This window comes from Stigmatopora argus, chromosome 4 (genome assembly GCF_051989625.1).
Source record: "Stigmatopora argus isolate UIUO_Sarg chromosome 4, RoL_Sarg_1.0, whole genome shotgun sequence".
NCBI lineage: Eukaryota > Metazoa > Chordata > Actinopteri > Syngnathiformes > Syngnathidae > Stigmatopora > Stigmatopora argus.
This window is the reverse complement of record NC_135390.1, coordinates 1124592-1150146: the sequence shown is the minus strand read 5'-3', so window position 1 is coordinate 1150146 and position 25555 is coordinate 1124592. Positions and strand designations below refer to the sequence as shown.

The 25555-nt window shown below is 41.8% G+C and overlaps 1 protein-coding gene across 8 annotated transcripts in view; it reads right to left on the bottom strand.

Annotated features, from left to right (window-relative positions):
* The window catches only part of taf2 (TAF2 RNA polymerase II, TATA box binding protein (TBP)-associated factor), a 204984-nt gene that overhangs the window by 128192 nt on the left and 51237 nt on the right, over positions 1-25555 (bottom strand). For all 8 annotated transcript variants that reach the window (XM_077599563.1, XM_077599565.1, XM_077599564.1 and 5 more), the window contains 7 exons: positions 23628-23727; positions 21280-21365; positions 21065-21200; positions 20478-20632; positions 20233-20347; positions 15981-16090; positions 12300-12365 (listed from right to left, as the gene is read on the bottom strand). In XM_077599563.1, coding sequence (XP_077455689.1) covers positions 12300-12365; positions 15981-16090; positions 20233-20347; positions 20478-20632; positions 21065-21200; positions 21280-21365; positions 23628-23727 — 768 coding nt within the window. The remainder of the gene's footprint in view (positions 1-12299; positions 12366-15980; positions 16091-20232; positions 20348-20477; positions 20633-21064; positions 21201-21279; positions 21366-23627; positions 23728-25555) is intronic.

Below are 25555 nucleotides of genomic sequence, written 5' to 3'. Positions count from 1 at the left end.
AAAGGGGTATAAGTTCATCACTACAGAGGCACTAAAGCTGGCACCAATACCCATGTCACAACCCAACTCATTGCGACCTCAACAATAATGGCAACTTCCATAAAAATCACGTTTTTAATATAGTGGCAGCTCTACTTACAAAATTAATTGGTTCCAGAAGTGTGTTCGTAACTTGGAATTTTCGTAAGTAGAAAAATGAATTGAATTAGCATTGAATTAGCATAATTTGTTTCACAATCTTGAATAGTACAGACACTCCCCTACTTACGAACGTAATTGGTTCCGAGCGATTGTTCATAAGTTGAATTTGTTTGTAAGTTGATTCAGTGCTATATTTTGTATTATAATTTATGTTTAAGGCCGATATAAGTATATTGAAGGTTTATATAAGTGCATTTGTATGTTTAAGGCTTGTATAAGTAACACGCATTGGTTTGTACTGAATTTTTTTTTTTTTAATAAAATGGAGAGAATATGTACAGTACTGTAGAGAGAGAGAGAGATTTATGTATTAGAAACTGGCCAAAAGAAGCGACCTAATGACGATTGCAGTTTTCTTCTTTTTTTCATCATAAATGATGCAGTAGCACTGTATGGCATCATTCAATTGATTTGCAAACTTTGTGCAACGTTCAATATTTGGGTCCTGCTGCTCGATCTTTCTGTTTATAAATGGTACTGACGCTCGAACGATTCAATGCCCGTGAAACGCTCACCACTCTCACGCGCATCAAGCTTCGTTATTATTGCCACTCGTTTCAAATGAAATGGCTTGCCTCTTCCTTGCAACTCCCTCAATAGAAGCCTTTAGCTTTTTGGATTGGATTGGATTGGATTGGATAACTTTATTCATCCCGTATTCGGGAAATTTCGTTGTTCCAGTGGCAAGAGGGTGAGGATGCAGGAATAGGAAAGGCATTTTAGACATAAATAGATAGGTAATAAGTAGGTCAAGAAATAAATACATGAATAAATATATAATTAAATAAGCGTGTTGCTTAGCACATATATACATACATACACATAAATGTACATGCATGCATACGGTAGGTCTTAACACACAGCCATTTTTTTGTTAAAGAGCCTGACAGCTGATGGGAGGAAGGATCTGCGGAAGCGCTCCTTCCTGCAATGAGGGTGCCGCAGTCTATTGCTAAAGGAGCTTCGGAGGGACTCCACAGACTCATGCAGGGGGTGGGAGGTGCTGTCCATGATGGACATCATCCTGCTCAGCATCCTCCACTCTCCCACTTCCTCCACAGAGTCCAGAGGACAGCCCAGAACAGAGCTAGCCCTCCTGACCAGCTTATTCAGCCTGTTCCTGTCCCTCTCCGTGCTCCCGCATCCCCAACAAAGCACTGCATAAAACACTGTAGATGCCACCACAGTGTCGTAGAAAGTCCTCAGCAGTGTCCTGCACACTCCAAAGGACCGTAGACTCCTCAGTAGGTAGAGGCGGCTCTGGCCCCTTTTGTACAGGGCATCTGTGTTTGTGGACCAGTCTAGTTTGTTGTTGAGGTGAACACCCAGGTACTTAAAATTCTCCACGATTTCAATGTCTGTACCCTGGATGTTCACCTGAGTGGTCTGTTGAGGATTCCTCCGAAAATCGATGACCATTTCCTTTGTCTTACTGGTGTTGATGTAGAGGTGGTTTTGCCTACACCAGTCAACAAAGGCTGTGATGACTCCCCTGTCCTCCAGGTCGTTCCCGTCCGTCACTCGTCCAACAATAGCGGTGTCGTCAGAGAACTTCTGGAGGTGGCAGGTGTCTGTATTATGTTTAAAGTCCGATGTGTAGAGGGAGAAGAGGAGTGGAGAGAGCACTGTGCCTTGTGGGGCCCCCGTGCTGCAAGCTACCACATCAGACATACAGTCCTGGAGTCTCACATATTGTGGTCTGTCAGTGAGGAAGTCGATGATCCATGCGGCTAGGTGGGCCTTTACTCCAGCCTCTTCCAGTTTCCCTCTCAGTAGAACCGGCTGAATGGTGTTGAACGCACTGGAGAGGTCAAAAAACATCATTCTCAGCGTGCTTCCTGCGTTCTCCAGGTGTGAAAGAGACCTGTGCATCAGGTAGGTGGTAGCATCTTCCACACCAATGCCTGGACGATAGGCGAACTGCAGAGGGTCCAGCTCTGAATTCATCAGGGGGCTGAGGTGATTGAGGATGATTCTCTCCAATGTCTTGATCAGGTGAGAGGTTAATGCTACCGGCCTGAAGTGGTTTGGCTCCCTGGGGTACGCAGTCTTAGGAACTGGGACCACGCAGGAAGTTTTTCACAAGGTGGGGACCTTCTGCAGACTGAGGCTGAGGTTGAAAATATGCAGAATCACTATACCAAGCTGATCCGCACACTCTCTCAGTAGTCTGGAGCTGAGGCCGTCTGGACCGGCTTGGACCGGTTTTACCAACCATATTCAATATTGGATGCATGAGATATTTAATGATACAAATGAAAAAGGTTCTTTGCACACTGGAGATACATTCACGCACTTCCGCATTGCAACGAAGAAGAAGGTAGATGCTGGGTGAGCTGAGCTCTCACAGCGCCATGCGTCGGTATTAGCGGCGGAAAGAAGTACTACTCCGAAAAAGGCGAAATACAAAATTGGACTTGCGAACATTTTTGGACTTAAACGCAATTTGCAGACATGTTCGTATGTACCGTTGTTCGTAAGTTGAATGTTCGTAAGTAGGGGAGCGTCTGTACGCTCTATTTTTTTTAAAAAATATGTATGCAATAAAGAGAAAAAAAATATTATTAAGGCATTAAAATGAATAGGGAACACAAAGGCAGTTTCCAACGGGCTGAAATTGTGAGTGACAGCTGAGTAAACATACATGCACATGCACATAAACACACAACTTAAAGTGACAATTCCGTGCTCTAAACACTACTAGAACCGTTTGGACTAAACATCGGTTACCAGCAGGAAATTACAGTTTTCCGGAATAGATAGCAGGATTAGCGGCGCCTGAGTGGATTTTTATCGGGTCTGGCTGGCGAAGGAGGTAGCGTCGGGAGAGGGAAAAAGGGGATGCTATAGAAAACATCCACTCAAACCACCACTGCCAAGCCTCTTCCTCTCCAACGTCCGATCCTTTGCAAGCAAGATGGATGACTTAGAATTAAACAACGCCGCAAATCACTAAATTCGAGAATGCTGCATGCTAATCATCACCGAGACGTGGTTATATCTACAAATACTCGACGCTATTCATTTCGAACAGGACTAGTGACTCGGGGTGTGGGGGTCTTGGGAAAAGAGGTGGTGGGCTTTACCTTTACATTAATGAGGGATGGTGTAACAGTAGCGCTGTTCAGGATAGATACTGTTCCCCAGACCTAGAATACATGTCGGTGAGATACAGACCCTTCTTTCTGCATAGAGATTTAATCATTGTTATCATCACAGGTGTTTACATCCCACTGGGAACTAACGTAAGAACTGCTTCTACTGGACCCCATGAACAATCGCCATCATTGCCAATCCAAGTGGCATGCAGATCATTGCAGGAGACTTTAACCCTAGAATGGTAACATAGCTTCTGAAATAGACGGATACCATGGTTACCGGGGGAAAAATGGGTCCTAAGCAAGACAGTGCAATGAAGGGTACCCATTTTTCCCCCGGTAACCATGGTAACCCTCTATTTCAGAAGTGTGAAAGGTAACCCCTGAAATAGAGGGTTACCATTCTTAGGTTAATCAGGCAAATCTCAAAACTGTTTTGCCAAAATTTTACAAGCATGTGAAATGTCCAACAAGAGAGGATAAAACTCAGCATCAGGTTTACTCTAACATCAAGTGTGCATATGAGGCACTCCCACACATTGGACAGTTAGACCAGCTCTTATTTTTCATGGCCCCAGCATACTACACCCTAACCCTCAGCCGACAAATAAAGTCCAAAAGATAAACCCTTATCACCTGGCCTGACAACCTCCTCCCTCGACTCCAAAACTGCTCTTTACAGACACAGTAGGAGACTCTCCACCATGATGACCCAGGCAAAGACACATTAATGTCTTAAATAAAGTACTGCATGACTATGGTCACTGTAGAGAAGACCTTCCAGGTGTACCCAAACCGGATATTGGATGACCAGCCAGGTTTGATTGGATTGGATAACTTTATTCATCCCGTATTCGGGAAATTTCGTTGTCACAGTAGCAAGAGAGTGACAATGCAGATATAGGAAAGGCATTTTAGACATAAATAGATAGGTAATAAGTAAGTTAATAAATAAAAGCAATGCATGAATAAATATATAAATAAACAAGCGTGTTGCTGAAATATATATATATATACACCGTATTTTCACGCCTATAAGGCGCGCATAAAAGTAAAAAAAAGTCAAAAATTTTCTCCAAAATAGACAAGCGGCGCCGAGCGGGAGCGCTCGCGGGGGCGCCGAGCGGCTGGCGATAGCGCTGGCCATCGGAAGCAGCTTATTTCCGGGTTCCGGTGCGCAGTGACTGGTCGGAAATATAGTTCTTCCTCGCTACACCCACATGCTAAAAACATGTTTTAAAAAGGCAACGGAAGTACAACTGAGTTCGGTTGTACTTTATTTAGACATTTTACAATTTACTCAAGTCATCATCACCTTCAAATCCCTCAAACGCCTCATCTTCTGTGTCAGAATTAAACAATTACCCAAACGAGCCTTCCAAATAGCAGCCCCCCCTCTCTTCGTTATCAGAGTCACCGTAATTTCCATGTGGCTCCTTAGAAATTATGCCGGCTTTGGCAAAAGCTCGAACAACCGTGCAAGCAGACACGTTCGCCCAGGCGGCAACGATCCATTGACAAATCGTAGTGCAAGAAGCCCGGCGCTGCCTGCCACTTTTCGTGAAGCTGTGTTCGCCAGCGATCATCCACTGCTCCCACGCCGCTCGTAACTTTGATTTGAAAGCCCGGTTGATGCCGATGTCCAGCGGCTGTAATTCTTTGGTCAAGCCTCCGCCGCGACCACACTAATTTGGTGCTGGCCATCATTTCGGCTGTATTTACAAAAGAAATCCTGCCGCTAAATGTTGGCGTCAACAGAGCATTCAAAGCTAGACTGTGAACTATGTATATATATTATATATAATAACTTGGAGCTTGCCGTCATTGCCGGAGGCTTAAGAACTACAACCGCGGGACCCAGCGTTTTGGAAGACTCATTTGGGCAATTGTTAATTCGGACACAGAAAATGAGGACTTTGATGGATTTGTGGGTGATGATGACGTGAGTAAGTTGTAAAATGTCTAAATAAAGTACAACCAAACTCAGTTTTGCTTCTGTTGCCTTTTTAAAACATGTTTTTTAGCGTGTGGGTGTAGCGAGGAAGAACTATATTTCCCAGCAGTCACTGCGCACCGGAACCCGGAAATAGGCTGCTTCCGGTAGCCAGCGCTATTGCGTTTCGATGTTCATCCTATAATATATAATATATGCGTCGCATGAAATGGTGCGTGCTTTGTGTGTCTAAAATACAGAAATAGCACTCGTTACTGACACTGCAGCGTAAGAAACAATGCGCCAAATAGGCGTGAAAATACGGTATATATATATATATATATGTACATATATATACACATAGTGTGTATATGTATATATAAATATGTATATATTCATATATACACATATACACATATATACGTACATATATACATACATTTATACATACATATATATATACACACATATATACATATATATATACATACATACACATATATATATACATATATATATACATATACACATACATACACACACACACACATATATATATGTATATATATATATATATATACATATACACATACATACACACACACACATATATATGTATATGTATATGTATATATATATATATATATATATATATATATATATATATATATATATGCATAACAGCCAAAACAAACAGACTCAAGAACAGTTTCTTCCCAAGAGCCGTAACCATAAGCAACTCAAGTTCTGTACCTAGGAGGACCTAATCAAGTGTTAGCCAAAAGTGTTATGGTAAGATGAAACCAAAATATAACTTTTTGGTAAAAACACAGGTTCTCGTGTTTGGAGGAGAAAGAATACTGAATTGCATCCAAAGAACACCATACCCACTGTGAAGCATGGGGGTGGAAACATTATGCTTTGGGGGTGTTTTTCTGCAAAGGGACCTGGACGACTGATCTGTGTAAAGGAAAGAATGAATGGGGTCATGTATCGAGAGATTTTGAGTGAAAATCTCCTTCCATCAGCAAGGACATTGAAGATGAGACGTGGCTGGGTCTTTCAGCATCACAATGATCCCAAACACACAGGCAGGGCAACAAAGGAGTGGCTTCGTAAGAAGCATTTCAAGGTCCTGGAGTGGCCTTACCAGTCTCCAGCTCTCAACCCCATAGAAAATCTGTGGAGTGAGTTGAAAGTCCATGTTGCCCAACGACAGCCCCAAAACATCACTGCTCTATAGGAGATCTGCATGGAGGAATGGGCCAAAATAACAGCAAAAGTGTGTGAAAAGCTTGTGAAGAGTTACAGAAAACGTTTGGCCTCCATTATTGCCAACAAAGGGTCGATAAAGTATTGAGATGAACTGTTGGTATTGACCAAATACTTATTTTCCACCACTATTTGCAAATAAATTCTTTAAAAATCAAACAATGTGATTTTCTGTTTTTTTCCACATTCTGTCTCTCATGGTTGAGGTTTACCCATGTTGGCAATTACAGGCCTCTAATCTTTTCAAGTAGGATAACTTGCACAATTGGTGGTTGACTAAATACTTATTTGCCCCACTGTACGAGGACTTGTACGTAAATCAAGCAGATTTTGGTTTGGAATATGGCTTTGAAGAGGGCATGAAATAGAATGTTAAATTCAAGGAGAGTACCATGAAAGGACTTGTTCAGAACTCAGCTCAGCTAGTATCATCATCAGCATAGCATAATCAAAACTGCTGATGGTGGTAGTCACCTCCCAGCTGTCAGGTTGCGAGACAACATGGAAATACCCCAAATCCTCCTTCCTCTATATGAAGTTTGCCTCCCTCCTTCTCAGACACTCAATGTGATAACAGCTATTTTTTGTACATATTGACGGTCACACAGCGCCAATGGTCCGTGCATTTTCTCGTAGCCCCTTCAACGGGTAAGACGATGAACGTCAACGGCGTACCACCAAACATTGCACGAAAATGGGGTAAAATCCACCCGAAAACAGCATTTATTGATTAAATACAAATACTGGAGCTTTTTAGACATCAGAACCGGGCCCAGAGTATAATTTCCCCGGGAAAAAGACAGCGATGAACGTTGATACGTCCACACGCAAAACAGCAAAAATTGCACTAAAACGGGGTAAAATCCACTTCCTAGCAGCATTTAGTGATTAAATACAAAGACAGGAGCTTAAATACAAACACTGGAGCTTTTCAGATATCAGAACTTGGCCCACAATTGAAATATTATTTAGGAATATAGCCATATTTTACTCACCAAAAATCCTTTTTAACTGTACACAATATCCATCCTCCTTTCTTTCTTCCTTCTTTTATATTGCCATCGAAGCTAATGCTGAAAGTCGAGCCTGTCCTGTCGTATTTCTGGCATGGTCCGTCTTGAAAATGGCTTTTAATCAACGCAACAATATATTTGCTTGTGCAGCCCGCTCCAAATACAGTTTGGTAGCTCTGGCTAATGACTAGCCAATCATAGTTGGTGAAAGCGATGACGTATCCCTATGCCTGCGACAATGCATTGTGGTGTTGCCAACTCAAAATCTGATTGGTTAAAGCAACAGTCTTATCGACGCTTGTTTAAAGCGGCAGAGCCCGCAGAACTGATTGTGAAGGCCTTGAGGCAGATTTCTGACCCTGGCAACAAATAATGGCTGAAATGTGCTTGGTTAAATGCTTCAATATGAAAACACACATCTGGAAGCAGAGCAACCAGAGGGAAAAGCAATGAAAGGAAGCTAACAGACAATTTGGAATTATTTAATTATTATAATAGTATTGATGGACAAAATATAATATATGATTCAGATATTTCTTAGGCCAGCAGAGAAGACCTTGAAAGCCCTGACGGCCCGCCACTGCACAGCGCTGAGTTTATTAAACTCGAGTTCTTTGTCACATTTCTGCCTCCGTTTCCATTTTTGACCTCATGGACCATTGGATGAACACGCCAGTGGACATCACCGTTATCACTCCTTAGCTTCTAGAGACTTTGTCCTGTCTGGTACACAGGAATAAGCCACCAAATTCTGTTCCTCCATGTTAAAAAAATAGTATAAGGGAGGCCATTTTTAAAGTTTTGGAGAGGTTTCTATAGAGCTAGTTTTTTTCTATAGAGCTAAAGTACTTCCTGTTTTTGGCGAACATCAGGTCGCTATGGAAAAAAGCAACGACCTGTGGACATGGGCTTCGCAATGTTGCATGATCAACATTTTCAAAACATACAGACTGAAATTCAGGTCATATTAACCAACATGCTAGGAAGTGGACAAGAAAAAGTAAAGATAGTACTTTTTGTCACTACTAGTTGGCATTGTCGAGTTTTCAAAAAAGACCACTATTGGACTCTCCCATGTCGATTTACTTGTATCTCAAACCAACGTTTCCCATAGAAATGAACTAAATACAAATTAATCCGTTCCCACCGTCTGAATAAAAACCACCAAAAAACAGCATATTACAAAAGAATGTTTATTTATTGGTTCTTATTCACCATATACTGATAGAGTAACAAATAACTAGTGGTTATGAGGTTTAATACTAAAATGACATATTATATTCAGTACAACACAGGGTGGTGCAGGAGAGAGAAAACGAAAGAGACACTTGTTGGATGGCAATGCGCTCGTAACATAACATACGTACACAAATTTAACTTAAATGAAGGGTTCTGGTGGTATTTTTCAGATGCTTGTTTTCATTTCAAATTCATGTAAATTCTGCGGGCTCTTTCGCATATTATGGACTCGGTCACGCTATCTTCTGCTAACTGTTTGTTTTATCCATGTTAAAAGAAGGCTCTCCATCTCTATATGAATGTCACTGCGCAGCTTGGAAATTATAGTTAGTCTTTGGAAGGCTTGATATACTTAATAGCGTCCTTCTGCTTCAGGATGGTGCATATTGTTGAAAAACTCCTCTTGTATTGACGAGCCACCTCCGCCACTCACGCGTTCACCACTCATGAAAAAAAATGCAATGATCTGCCCAGTGCTCGTAGAGATCTTTGCACGAGGGAGATGCAGTGAGAAAGACAGTGCGCTGAAATCATAAGCAGCCTCTCGTGTCTCGTATGCTCGTATCTCAAAATTTGTCTCATATCTCAAGGTAAATATTTGCTAAAAAGTCTTACATTTTCTCCAAAATAGACAGGGCACCTTATAATGCGGAGCGACGTGTGTATGCTCCGAGCTCACTCCAAAGCCTGACTGAGAGCACTTCCGGCCGACATGCTTCTTATATAGAGAAAAGGCGGACGTGGGTGGGGTCAGGCATGCGGAGGGGGTGCGTTTAAGAAGACGCTTTTACTGTCATTCTTGGTTGCCATGCTAATGGACAGAAACTACCACATATTGTGATTTTTAAGCGAAATACGCTGCCGAAAAAAAAAGTTTCCAGCCAGCGTCATCTTGAAGGCAAAACAAAAGGACGAGGAGAAAATGAGAGATTGGCTATGTGAGGTGTATGTTAAGAGACCGGATGACTCGCCGTCACTTTTGATTTGCGACTCCATGCGTGCCCATCTCACAGCAGCGGTGAAAAACCAAGTCACGAAAATGAACTCTGAGCTTGCCATCATTCCCGGAGGCTTAACTAATGAACTCCAACCGCTGGACATCGGCATCAACCGGGTGTTTAAAGCAAAGTTGCGAGCGGCATGGAAACAATGGATGATAGGTGACAAACAGCTTTACGAAGAGTAGGAGGCAGCGCCCTAGTTACGCCACTATTTGCGAATTGATTGTGGCCGCTTGGACTAACGTGTCTGCTTGCATTGTTGTTCGAGCTTTTGCCAAAGCCGACAGCTTTACGAAGAGTAGGAGGCAGCGCCGGGCTAGTTACGCCACTATTTGTGAATGGATTGTGGCTGCTTGGACTAACGTGTCTGCTTGGACTGTGGTTCGAGCTTTTGCCAAAGCCGGCATAATTTCTGTGTAGCCACATGGCAATGTGAGTGAGTCCGACAACGAAGAGAGGGAACCCCGCGTTTTTGATGAATCATTTGGACAATTGTTCAATTCGGACTCAGAAAATGAGGACTTTGATGGATTTGTGGGTGATGATTGATCAAAAAACGTGAGTACATTGTAAAATGGCTAGATAAAGTTCAACCGAACTCAGTTTTCTTCCATTGCCTTTTTAAAAACGTGTTTTTAGTGTGTGTCCGTATGTTTAAGCTGGTGTATGTTTTGCCATGCCTGGCTGCGTTTATTAGTGTGGTGTGCCTGGTGTGTGTGTTGAATACAGAAATAGCACTTGTTACTGAGACTGCGCCTTTAAATGCGGTGCGCCATGGTCGTGAAAATACGGTATATCTAATTTATTTCTAAGATAAGAAAACTGGTCTAAGTCTCTGAGCTGTTATAGCAATAGCTTTATGATTAGTTGCCATCTTCTTTTCAACAAGTGTTTATTTCCTAGTTCCCAGTATACAGTATTTTACTAAGTCACATTTGCATCAAGACTGGGCAAGTACTGTGATCCTTCACCAATTTGGGGCTTCAACATTCATGGTTTCAGTACATTGCATTTTTAGTATTAGCGTATTTTCACGACTATATGGCGCACCGCATTTAAAGGCGCAGTCTCAGTAACAAGTGCTATTTCTGTATTTGACACACAAGGCGCACCGCACTAATAAACGCGGTACCCGGACGTTTCGTCGACGGACACTTCGTCCCCGGACGTTTCGTCGAACGGACGTTTGGTTGACGGATTCGCCGCCGAACATTTCGTCGAACAGACAATTCGTCGCCGGATTCGCTCACTCTCAAAATTATAATCATGAGACAGAGAGAGAGACAGTATAGCAAGGTGTTGAAATACTTTATATGGTCATTTTTATCAAACTGAGAGAACTTGCAATACAGCAAGGTGTTGAAATACTTTATATGGTCATTTTTATCAAACTGAGAGAACTTGCAATACAGCAAGGTGTTGAAATACTTTATATGGTCATTTTTATCAAACTGAGAACTTGCAATACAGCAAGGTGTTGAAAAACTTTATATGGTCATTTTTATCAAACTGAGAGAACTTGCAATACAGCAAGGTGTTGAAATATCAAAATTATCAATTAGAGCACTCATTTAACACATCGGCTGCCATTGACGGCGGTAGACGTCCAATGAACCTTCATTCTCTCAGTTTCTAACTGAGAGAACTTGCAATACACCAAGGTGTTGAAATACTTTATTTGGTCATTTTTATCAAACAAATAAAAATCGTAGTCTACTTTTAGCCCGCGACGACGCCAGACAGCTCGCCAAACAGACACATCGAGACTATTAGTATATTAATTGTAATTTCTTGTAAACTGTGTGTATATGTGACATGCTTAAGTGTTTAATTTATTATTGTATTAAACAAATAAAAGTGAGAATGTTTGGATTGGATGTATAAGAAATTACAATTAATATACTAATAGCCTCGATGTGTCTGTTCGGCGAGCTGTCTGGTTTACAAGAAATTACAATTAATATACTAATAGTCTCGATGTGTCTGTTCGGCGAGCGGTCTCCTCGCCCATCCAGCCACGATGACACCGGCTGGAAACTTTTCTTTCGGCAGCGTCTTTCGCTTAAAAATCACCATAGGTGGTAGTTTCTGTTCATTAGCATGGCAACCAAGAACGACAGCTAAAGCGTCTTCTTAAACATACCCCCTTCGCATGCCTGACCCCACCCACGTCCCCATTTTCTATATATAAGAAGCGTGTCGGAGGGAAGTGCTCTCAGTCAGGCTTTGGAGCGAGCTCAGAGCATACACACGGCGCTCTATATAATAAGGTGCCCCGTCTATTTTGGAGAAAATTTAAGAATTTTAGTGTGCCTTATAGTCGTGAAAATACGGTAATTCAAATAATGGTTTGTCTAAAATGCCATCTTAAATCACTTAATCCGCTCAGTTGAGCAGATTCACACCTGCACAGAAGATACTTAATTGAATGTTGGGTTGAGTGAACAAGCAACTTCTGAAAACATGGTCACTGTTAGTTTCTTTACCAGCATTTAATCATTTTTAAAAAGCGAAGATTGCAATGAATTTATTACTGTCTTACTCCATGGCTGACAAGTCCATGTCCACTTCTTCTCCATTCATCAGCGGAATTTTCTTTTTCTTGTTTCTAGAGAGAGAAAAAAGTTTAGATATTTTAATCAACGACATGTGGGGGTCCTCGGATCCCTATAATTTTCAAAACTCTTTAGTAACACAAGTTTTCCATCTAACAAATATGACACATGGATTCTTTTCTTTTTACACCAAACATACATCCCCCTTTACCTCATCATTCTCCAGAACGACTCAGTGTTTTGCGGCTACACACTCAACTCTGAATAGCAGCAGAAGTTGCCTCAGTTCAGTACAGTGGGGCCCTAATGCTTGATGCACGCGGTGTTAGGCAGTGTTGCACGATGCACTGCTTGCCGGTGAAGCCTCAGAAAGTGAAAGCTGCACAAGCACGGCAGGGGAAATCTGGGAGACCTGATAGACAAGTGTTAACAGGTGACAGCTGCACCCTTTCCTTGTTCCAGCGGCGTTCTTCCAATAAAGGAATGAAAAAGTCACAAATGCACTTGATAGACACTGAAGGAACAAAAGTCCTTATATATTGGTAAAGGGCTAATTCATACCTGTTTTCTGTTTAGGTTATCAAACCCCACAATAAAAATTGCAGAGGAAACTAGTTTCCAGTGCTTTTATATGGGATCTTGTTTCTTCGGTCAGAATTCACAGCATGTGCTCATAGGTAACAGTCGACACATACAAATGGGCCAATTAATATAGCTTTGCCTTTTGGCTCAACGTTTTATTCATGGCGGCCAAATAACTGCAGTTCCTACACCAATACGCCTGTCAATCTCCTGTTCCATTATTTTCTTACTTGAAAACAAGACCTCAACATACTAAAACCCTGCTTTTGAGAAAGAATCCGATCCCTGTATTGGAGAGGACATTATACCTATTTCTGACCGAGGACCAAGGCCTCAGCTGTGTTATAATACTCACAGGGTATCCCAACAGGACACGACGAATGGGACATGGCTGCAAGTCCACAAACATGTACTACCCCTAGCAAAAGTATGGAATCTCCAGTCTTTGGATAGTCCTCACTCAGACATTTTTTTTATTTTGAAGAACCTACTTAGACCTCATACAGTGGGGCAAATAAGTATTTAGTCAACCACCCATTGTGCAAGTTATCCTACTTGAAAAGATTAGAGAGGCCTGTAATTGTCAACATGGATAAACAACAATCATGAGAGAAAGAATGGGGGGGAAAAACCCAGAAAAATCACATTGTTTGATTTGTAAATAATTAATTTGCAATTCATGGTAGAAAATAAGTATTTGGTCAATACCAAAAGTTCATCTCAATACTTTATGTACCATTTTGTTGGCAATAACGGAGGCCAAACATTTTCTGTAACTCTTCACAAGCTTTTCACACACTGTTGCTGGTATTTTGGCCCATTCCTCCATGCAGATCTCCTCTAGAGCAGTGATATTTTGGGGCTGTCGTTGTGCAACATGGACTTTCAACTCCCTCCAAAGATTTTCTATGGGGTTGAGATCCGGAGACTGGCTAGGCCACTCCAGGAGCTTGAAATGCATCTTAAGAAGCAACTCCTTTGTTGCCCTGGCTATGTGTTTGGGATAATCGTCATGCTGAAAGACCAAGCCACGTCTCATCTTCAATGTCCTTGCTGATGGAAGGAGATTTTCACTCAAAATCTCTAGATACATGGACCCATTCATTCTTTCCTTTGCAAAGATCAGTCGTCCTGGTCCCTTTGCAGAAAAACACCCCCAAAGCATTATGTTTCCACCCCCATGCTTCACAGTGGGTATGGTGTTCTTCGGATGCAATTCAGTATTCTTTCTCCTCCAAACATGAGAACCTATATTTCTACCAAAAGTTATATTTTGGTTTCATCTGACCATAACACATTCTCCCAGTCCTCTTATGGATCATCCAAATGCTCTCTAGCGAACCGCAGATGGGCCTGGATGTATACGGGCTTCAGCAGATGGACACGTCTGGCAGTGGAGGATTTGAGTCCCTGGTGGCGCATTGTTACTGATAGTAGCCTTTGTTACTGTGGTCCCAGCTCTCTGTAGGTCATTCACTGGGTCCCCCCGTGTGGTTCTGGGATTTTTGCTCACCGTTCTTGTTATCATCTTGACGCCACGGGGTGAGATCTTGCATGGACCCCCAGATCGAGGGAAATTATCAGTGGTCTTGTATGTCTTCCATTTTCTAATAATTGCTCCCACAGTTGATTTCTTTACACCAAGCGTTTTACCTAGTGCAGATTCCTTTAGTCATGCGTCCGTTTTGGTGCACATCGACCAACTAACTCGTCAACGTCCTTATTACTGGCAACACAGCCCATCGCCTGCCCGCGCGACACAATTTTGCCCACCGAAGGCTGCGGTTCAGGTCGAGGCACTCGGCCACAGCTTAAATAAGCATAAATAAGTTTAAGCAGACAATGGGTTAAAGAAAATGGACGGTTGTTGTGAGATAGCCAATGAGAGCCCGGTATACGGTGGAATGAGCTTCTAAAGCGAGAATCAATGCATCCGCGACAATATTTTCAAAATAAAATAACGGATAAGCATACCTGTCAACCTCTGCCGATAACCGCCCTTATAAATGATTATTGATTCCCCTTACAAACCCCCCAAAAACCTTACAAACACCGTACGAGTCGTACGAGTCGTACGGTGTTTGTAAGGTTTTTGGGGGGTTTGTAAGGGGAATCAATAATCATTTATAAGGGCAGTTATCGGCAGAGGTTGACAGGTATGGATAAGGAATACATGTTCTTTTTGGGGGTTTTCGTAACTTGGATATTTTTCTTATGTCGAGGCACTCATTTGCACATAAAAAGCTTTTGTAACCTGGAAATTTCGCACCTAGAGGTATGACTGACTGTATTATGGAATTAGGCCCAAATGAATCCGTTGTGCAGAATAATATAAGCGATGTCTAATGCTCTAAAATGGACTCCTATAACTCCCTTATGTAAGCCCCCGCAAATCTTGTAAACATCTCAGGAAAGCAGTGCGTCAAATAAGGACATAGGATTGCAGTGGCACCCTGCTTGTATATGGCTATATAGGACGAGCGCGTTCAATTATGTTTGGGTTCTTCCTCCTGAAGCTGAAAGAGCAGAGCGCGCTGCTTCCTACTACCATAAATCTATTTTCCCCTCAGAATCCAGTAATTGCATATTTTCTCCCTTCGCTTGGTCTATAAAAGTAACAATTACAAACTACCACAATGATTTTGACTCATTTCTTTTAGCATTTCTGAATGCCATAGTTAAAAAAATCCTTATTGTTTTGTTTATGACCCGAGTTTGTTCTACAGAATAAAATGTTGGCGTGAGTGCTCACCCATGACTGGTGATTAAATATATTTGGTTGAGGTAGTAGACTGGTTGGTAGAGCTGGTATTCCGTTAAAATGCCAGGAGGATTAAAAAAACACACTGTTCATCCTGTATCTGCCATTCAACCTGTTAACAGACCGATCTCTCTAATACCCATGACTAGACCTAAGAGGCTGAGGACCATGATCCCTCTGTAGTTGTAAAATATCTTGTCTCAGCGTGCTGCTATATTATCATGCCATGGTTTACAAAAAACAATGTTTAATATTTAAAATAAAAAAATGATTATTAACAAATACATTTGAAATTTGTTTTGTAATAATGGAGATTTTAATGCACCTTCGACTCTTAGAGTGACATGGGATATCATGTTTGAGGCTATTCTCCTCTATCTGCAAGGTATGGTTGAAAGACCCATCGAGTTCCTGCACAGTCACCTTGATGGGACCCTAGGAAATATAACAAAACATTTGAGAAGACACTTTACTGTAGGTAGGAGTCAATAAAAGACACAATTGTAAATTTTCAGATAATTTCAGACCAGTGGTTGTCATGTTAATCAAATCCAAGCGCTATGTTAAGGTGGAAGCAGATATTATGGTTCTAAAACTAAATTTCACTATTGCGAGAAATGCGATATGCTTATAATTCTTCTTAGGAGCATTTTGAGAAATGATATTTTAATAACTCATTCATGGACAGACATTCAAGCAGTCAATATAGCCCATATTTCCAAACATTTTAGTGCATTTTGATGATTGTTGTTTTCATGGTCATGTTCACATATAGCCAATAACTCTTTCAAAACCGATTCAGTTTTTGTGTGGTGATCTACTTATGAAACAACAAAAGAACATTTTTCAGACCCCTAAATATTTTTAGAAATCTGGAGCAACTTAGTGAAATTATTTAAGAGACGACCTGACCAAAATTGCATGTGGTTCCAAATGTTCAGGTGTTACCTATACAGTCATACATTGTGATACAAGCCTCGATCAGCCTCAACTATTGTGATGTACTGACATGGTAAACGCTACGGTCACAGCATGTTTACCTACGGTAAGATGGTGGCGCCCAGCGCGAGCAATAGCAGACACAAGTGTACTCATGTCTGGCCAGTCTGAGCACGTTTAACTACGGTCAGATGGCCGTGCCCCGAGCAGGCAGTGGCGGGAAAGTGAGATTTTTCTCGTTTTATGCACGGTATGATTTATTTTTTCCTTGAATTATATTCATAGACGTCAAAATACATTTTGTTCAGCGTTTTACCTTTTCTTTATTTTTGATTGGCTGCATTGTCTTGCGTCATGACGTCACGGCGCCAGTGTGTCATGGCGTCACGGCGCCATTTTGTCATGACGTCATCATGCTGAACTTGAGGTTTCGTGCATGTCATATTTTTATGGGCATATAAGCCATACCCTCGATTCAGTCATCATTTTATTCCGACAAAAGCGGCTTATATGCAATTAAATAGGGTAAATACAAATTAATTCGTTCTCACCCTCTGAAATAAACACAAAAAACAGGATATTACAATGGAAAAACATTTTTATTGGCTGTAATTCACCATCTACTAACAGAGTAAGAGGGGTTATGATGTTTAATAATAAAATGAGCCATTATTCATTACAAGGTGGAGTTCCCAGATGGGAGAGAGAGAGACTTGACGGATGCGCTCATAACGTAACATTAATTTTAAATTTAACTTAAATGAACTTAAATTCCTATACAATTTCAAAGCAGTTTTAATCTTACATTACACTAAATTGAAACGTTTTTGTGCAATAACTAAGGCAAGGTTAATGTACCCCACCGGAGCTTTCGAAGCGAACTTCCTGCTTCTCCATACGTATTGGCGAGCCAACCCAGTCACGCGTACATTACATGTTTTTCGATTATTTCGTGCTTAATATCGATTGTCATCATACGCCTTTTCTTTGCACTACCCTTCATTGCACCGGCTCACTTAGGATCCATCGTGTCTCCCTGAATTCTGCACTGACTAATGCAAAAAAACACAGAAAAAATGCAACGCTTAGTCGAGAAAAACAGTGCGCAAAAATCATAAGCAGCCTCTAACGGCCTGGCCACCTGGCTGTCTTGAATGCTCGTATCTCAAAATTTGTCTCGTATCTCAAGGTAAATATTTGCGGGGAATTTTACTTGTATGTCAGGGCACTCGTATGCGGTTACGTTATGCATCTGTTATGTGCTGTGCTAAATGGAATGTCAACAAAACAGCCAGATAGGTCAGTCAATCTTTATTAACAGATTACAAATCAGCTTTCTGACAACTCCATTCACTCTCAAAATGAATAAATAACTGTTTTATTATTTTTTTCCGAGGTAAAGTACTAGTAGTTATCTTTTAACAGCAGCAAGGTATAACAGGTATAATTAGTGCAACATTTATATCACAGGGGAGGCGAACTTCTCCATTCAGCAAAGATGTAAAAACATTCTGATGCTGTTACACGGTAGTGCAATCACAACATAGCAACAGTCGTAATAGCGTAAAGCAATAACAATAACATTAATAACTCAAATAAGAACTTAATATTGTTCACGCGGGTGAACCATGCGTGTTCTCACGTACAAAATAAGGCACTGTAACATTCAACTGTTGGCGTCCATATTCACAATATGACCAACCTTGTAAACACACAAAAGAAACACTTAAAGCTCACTTCATCAGTTCGTTCCTCATCTAGGAATCCGTTGAATTCTTCATCTTCAGTGTCCAAATTGAACAGGTGGGCGAATGCGGCATCCAAAACGCCAGGCTCCGTCTCATCAAGGTTGTCATTAATCAAGTCCGAATCACTTTGGTTGTCTAGCAGCTGAGTGACAATTCCTGCCTTTCTAAAAGCTCTAACCAATGTTGAAAGTGATACATCAGCCCAGGCATTCACGATCCACTGGCAGATAGTGGCGTATGTCGCCCGGTGCTGTCTCCTGGCCTTGGTGAACGTATGCTCGCCTTCAGTCTATCAGTTATCAGTCTAGCTTTGATTGCTCTGTTGACGCCAACATCTAGCGGCAGGAGTTCTTTTGTAAATCCACCCTAGTAAATAACGGCCGCCGTATTCGGTTGAGAAAAGAACTGTAAATCCCAGCATTCACTGCGAACCGGAAATAGAGTCGGGGCTCCTTACCGTAGTTGCGAGAATGTTGCGGGTCAATATTAATTCATATATAAGGCGCACCGGATTATAAGGCGCACAGGTCAGGTTTTGAAAAAAATGAAAGCTTTTAGGTGCGCCTTTTAGTGCGGAAAATACGGTAAGAGTCGAGTGCCCCAACATATGAGAAACTTGAGATACAAGTAAATTTCTGAGCAAATTTTGAGATATGAGCATACAAGACTGGTGGCCAAAACGCAAGAGGAGAACAGCGTACCGTCTTTCTCTCCGAATCTCCCTTGTGTAAAGATATCTAAGAACACTGGGCAGAGCGTTGCATTTTTTCCGTGTTTTTTGCGTTAGTCAGTGCAGGATTAAGGGAAAAACAATGGGTCCAAAGCAAGCAGCTGCAGTTAAGGGTAATGTGAAGAAGAAAAGACGTATGATGACGTTCGATATTAAGCACGAAATATTCGATAACGATGAGTGAAGTCCGTGTGACAAAGCTGGCTTGCCAATCCAAGAGGAGCACCCGGACAAGTTGGCTAGTGGTCGTGCGTTATCGTATTGTGAGGACATTTGTGTGCGTCATTTTCGTAATATTTTAAAAACTCCAGCTAAAAGTGAAGGTGGAAGCCAAGCGAAAAGAGCCAAGCTAGAAGAAAAGTAAAAAAAAAAATCATAATTAAGTTTAGTGTAAGGTAAGATTAAAACTTATTTTTTAAGTGTCTGTCTCGTAATCTAAGTTCATTTAAGTTAAATTTATGTTTAGGTTATGTTACGATCGCATTGTCTGTCTCCATACCAGTCCCTCTCTTTCCATGCCTCTCTCTCTCTCTAACCTACACGCACTCCGCTTTGTACTGAGTAATGTCTTATTTCAGTATTGAACATCATAACCACCAGATAGTTATTTGTTACTGTTAGTAGATGGTGAATTAGAACCAATAAAAATGTTTTTTCCATTGTAATATTTTTGGTGTTTTTTCAGAGGGTGGGAACAAATTAATTTGTATTTGTTCATTTCTATGGGAAAAGTTGATTTCAGATACGAGTAAATCGACATAACAGCTTGGTCCTGGAAAGCATTAGGCACGTATCTCAAGGTATTACTGTTTTTAGATATTAATACATTACAGTCTTTTCATATAAATACAACTGTAATATTTAATAAATACACTTCTTGATAATTGTACTTGTATTGTTATATAGGCACGAAAACGTAGTATGGTACTAATAAAAGGGGTGATCCTACTTCACGGTTTTTCGATTATCGCGACCATGTCTGGTCTACATTATCCACGATATTCGAGGGATTACTTTATGTAATTAAAATTACCAGGATTTTATTTTGTGTTAGCCTGCATATTGTCCTATTGTTGTGATGACCTTACATAATAAATGACAAATACATTAATGTCCTCATTCTTGACTCTTGAAATATATACTATAATTGAAATATTTACAACATATTTCTGAGTTCCAGATGACGTGTAATCTTGGCGGATCTCCAACTCCAAAACATTCCTCTTTCTGTTGAATGCAAAGCTGCCATAGAATTTTACAACAGCACTTTGATCTCTGGTTATGAACTAGTTAAGACAAATCAACTATTACAATTATTATTAGCAAGTGTACTCAAATTTAAGGCAAATAATAGAAACATATTTGGGCTAAAGAACAGGAGTCTAAAACCGGCAAAAAAGGATACACCCATTGCTTGATAAGAGGGGAAATATCTTTGCCAGAGACATTCGAGATGGATTTCAAGAAGGCATGAGTCGAGAGAAGCATCTGGCTCCACATGTGACTCTGATATCTCTGCGACGAGGCTGTGCTGGCCAGGCTCAAAAGCTTGTTGAAAACCTAAAACACAGAGAGGAAAAGAAGATGCTTTCCCTTCCCAACATTACAGCATAAATGCCAACGCACTGACGCCTGTGACCCTTATGAGGATAAGTGGTCATGAAAATGAATGAATGAATATAGGTCAAGGCCAGATGTATTACCTAGCAGTGCATGTGCAGTATAAAATTAGTGGCTTCTTCATAGTTTTCCCCTGAACAAGGTACATTATCACTTTAGTTTCATCCTGGTCCTGATCTGATGTTAATGGGCTACATATTTGTTTAAGTTTCTTTTTTGTCACATTTGACATATTATTTAAGATCTTTGGGAGCTTTAACATCCTCTCACGTTGTATGGGTTGTGTGATGCCCTATTGTTTACATTCCCAAATCCCCCAAAGGTGTAAGGCATGGGATTGGTTAAGTCATGAATCACAAAAAAAAACCTTACCTGCAACATAAACTCCATGCTGATCCTGTTTTCAATAAGTCTCATAACAAGATGAGCCTTACATTGGAAGATTTTGTAGTACTCCCACGACAATGTGTGTGGATGTTTGAGGGAGAAGTGAAGGTGGGGGATTGGGCTGCAAAAAGAGGAAGAGTTTAATTATCGTTGCATCAGTCGAGGAAATCCAGTGATTGAAATCAAATTAAATGTGTTACTTGTCCTTTTCTTTGCTTCCACTAAATGTTGGGTGTAAAAGAACGCCTCCCATCTTCAGTTCATATTCCACAATCTTGTCAAGCTCCTGCGATCAAATAAACATGTATTGTGATTCTTCACCACTTTGCGGAATGAACATTGGTTTTTTTTTTTATATTAAGTATTTAAAAAAAACATGTCAAAATTCACGCTAAAACTCATAAGCGGAAGACACTTCCCTGTCTTCTGCTTGCCACTAAGAAAATGGCGGAAGACAGGGGACTGTCACTCAACTCAGCACTGAGAAAAAAAGGGTGGGCAGCAGGCGGTGGTTAAGATTTTTATGCAAAAAATAGCTTTCTGAGCGACCGGGAGCCGGGTATGAGGGTGGATTTTAAATCAGAAATGCGAGGCCCGTGGGCGACCTTACAGCAGACGCTGTGGCGCTTATTCTAAAATAGAGCTAGCTGGGCGGCAGAGAGACTCGGTGAAGGTGGATTTATTTTTTGGGAAATACTATCTCCGGACGACGTTACGGCGGACGCCATGGTCCTAAACTGAAAATAGAGCTCGCTAGACAGACTCCAAGAGCCTCTTGATCACAGAGCAAGCTGTGGAATTTCCCAGAAATGTTTCAAAGTGCAAGCTCCGAGCGATGTTACGGCAGACGCCATCAGCCTTGTCCGAAAATAGAGCCCTTTTGGGGTCTAAGATGGCTGGACGGCGCAGAGGAGCAACATGAAAGTTGAGATTCCATTTAAGTCCGGGCAATGGGCTGACGTCATTGCACTCATCCAAAAATAGAGCTCTCTGGGTGGCTAATTGACGGTTAGACGGCGTGGAGGAGCGAAGTGGAACTTTAAATTCTCGGCCGGCGATCTGGTGGCGCATGCCAGCCCCTGCTGGAAAAGGCAATGTTTTTTGGTCGTTTTGTTACCTGACATCTTTCCATCCCACGTTTTGTTAGGCGAGTACAGTAATCCCTCGAATATCGCGGACAATGGACCCATGGCCACAAGAAGAAACATGACTTGGATAAAACACCCATTAACCATTTTTTTTGGATTTATATCAAGCGGAAAGGAACTATTTTCACTGTGTACAGTATTTAAAGTATTTACATTTTAATAAATATACATTATATTTAGAAATTAATGCATTTTTATTTTAATATGCTTGTAGCTGTAATATTTAATAAATATACACTTTTTGATTCTTGTACTTGTGTACTTGCATTTCGGTATAGGCGCAAAAACTACAAAAACGTAGTAATAATGGGGGCGATCCTACTTCGCTGTTTTTCGTTTATCGCGGCCAGGTCTGATCTACATTAACCGTGATATTCGAGGGATTACTGTATTTGCTAGATAAGTTAAGATTTCAAATCTCAAAAGCCTTGCAGTGACATTTTACCGCTCAGACTCAGTGATAGACGCTAAAGGGAGTTTTTGCATCCATTTTATTATGAGCCAGAAAAATGACATATGTTGCAGTCAAGCGCCTGCGAGAGAATACACAACTGGATTTTTTTTTGTTAAGTTGCATTATAATTATCCGCAGTAATAGTCAACAGGGCCGCCTCATGAGGTTCACTCGCCTGACTTGAATGCGGGCAGGCATGGCTGTCAATTCCTGCTGATCGCGGTACAATTGTTATTGCAGATGGTCTGACTGGTGACCAAGATGAATAAATGAATGAATAATTAGTCACACAGAAATCCTCGTAAAATAGCGAAAACTAAAAAAGCCCCACTCAAAATACCCACAATATTCAGCCTTGATATTAATGAGACTTTTGGGTTCATTAAAACATTGTTGTTTTTCAACAATAAAATAAATCCTCAAAAATACAACTTGCCTAATAATTCTGCACTCCCTACATGGTCTTTTCCCTCGTTATTTCGGCTGTACTTCTTCGGGCCAAAGCTAAAGCGGTTACAAGTTTTGGCGCAAACTTAGAAATTTTTATGAACATTTTTTCACTAGGGATACTCATGTAAAATACTGCGATAGACTGAAGCCGCAAAGTGGGAAGGGATGATAGAAGTTTGAAAGATTTTAAACAGTCCCTCAAATGGTCTGTCTGTGTGTTTGATTAACATTTTCATTAAAACCTGGCACTGACAAACAAGGAAGTTGACACTTACAAATTTTAGATTTTTTAACAAAATTAGTTTCCATCACAAATGTTCATTTGGTGCATCTTACGTATGCACCAAGTAGCAAATTGTTATTCCAAGACACACAGTAAAATGTACATAACATCAGATTGCTGAGATAGCCAAATATATTAGGGAATGTGTCCCGGGTTTGAAAATTAAATGGACAAATAAAAGAGAAAAGAACATAATTTAAAACATACATATACCTCTTTTATCCAGTGTCGATACTCATTCACCCCAAATGTCTTCTTAAGATACAGGCCAAAGATGTAGCCTGAGATTCCCTTCAACACCCACTCATCAGCCCTAAAGAATTAACAAAACAGCATATTAATATTATATCACATGTTGAGGTTCTCAATCCCGAAATGGTTTCAGAATTAATCAACTTTGTAATTTTGAATACGACAGTTATTGCTTTACTCATTACAATATTGTGAAAAAGTCAATACTTTAATAACTCCATCTCATCTCCTGCTTTATCCAAAGTCGGGTGGCGGGGGCTGCAGATTCAGCAGGGAGGCCCAGACCCTCTCCCCAGCCCCTTCATCCAGCTCTTCTGGGAGTATGCCAAGGCGTTCCCGGGCCAGTCGGGAGACGAAGTCTCCCCAGCGAGTCCGAGGTTGGCCCCGTGGCCTCCTCCCGGTGGGACGTGCCCGAAACACCTGCCGGGGGAGGCCTCTAGGGGCATGCTGATCAGATGCCCGAGCCAACTCATCTGGCTCCTCTTGAACGGGAGTAGCAGCGGCTCTACTCCAAGCTTCTCCCGGATGACCGAGCTTCTTATCTCTAGGAGTCCGGACATCCTGCGGAGGAAACATTTAAGTCGCTTGTATCCGGGATCTCGTTCTTTCAGCCACGACCCACAGCTCGTGACCATAGATGAGGGTAGGAACGTAGATCAGCCGGTAAACAGAGAGCCTTGCCTTTTGGCTGAGCTCCTTCTTCACCACAACAGAACGGTGCAGAGTCCGCATCACCTCAGACGCTGCACCGATTCGCCGGTCGATCTCAAGTTTCTTCCCTCACTCGTGAACAAGACCCCAAGGTACTTAAACTCCTCCACTTGGGGAAGGACCTGATCCCTGACTCGGAGAGGGCATGCCACCGTTTTTCGACTGAGGGCCATGGTCTCAGATTTGGAGGTGCTGATTCTCATCCCAACTGCTTCACACTCGGTTGCGAATCGTTCCAGCGAGAGTTAGAGATCACGGCAACAGAACCACATCTGCAAAAAGCAGGGATGCAATACTGAGGCCACCAAACCGGACCCCTCAATGCCACGGCTATGCCTAGATATTCTGTCCATAAAAGTGATGAACAGAATCGGTGACATAGGGCAGCCTTGGCGGAGTTCAACCCCCACTGGAAACGGATCCGACTTCCTGCCGGCTACGCGGACCAGACTCCGACACCGGTCATAGAGACCGGACCCCGCGTAACAGGTGTTACGGAACCCCATACTCCCGGAATACCCCCCACAAGACTCCCGGGGGGACAAAGTCGAACGCCATCTCCAAGTCTACAAAGCACATGTAGACTGGTGGGGCAAACTCCTATGCCTCCCCTGAGGACCCTGCTGAGAGTATAGAGCTAATCCACTGTTACGTGGCTAGGACGAAGACCACACTGCTCCTCCTGAATCAGAGATTCGACCTCCCGACGGACCCTCTTCTCCAGTATCCCTGAATAGACCTTCTCGGGGAGGATTCGTGTGATTCCCCGATAATTGGAACACACCCTCAAGTCCCTCTTTTTAAAAAAGCGAACCACCACCCCGGTCTGCCAATCCAGAGGCAGTGTCTCCAATGGCCATGCAATGTTGCAGAGGCATGTCAACCGAGACAGCCCCACAACATCAAGAGGCTTTAGAAACTCCGGGCAGATCTCTTACACCCTAGGGGCCTTGCCACCAAGGAGCTTTTTAACTACCTCGGTGACTTCAACCCCAGAGATAAGAGAGTCCGCCCCAGAGTCCCCAGCAGTGCTTCCTTATGGGAAGGTGTGTCAGTGGAATTGAGGTCTTCTTCAAAGTATTCGACTCACCGATTCACAAAATCCCAAGTCAAGGTCAGCAGCGCCCCATCCCCACTATACACCGTGTTGATGGTGCACTGCTTCCCTCCGCTTTGCC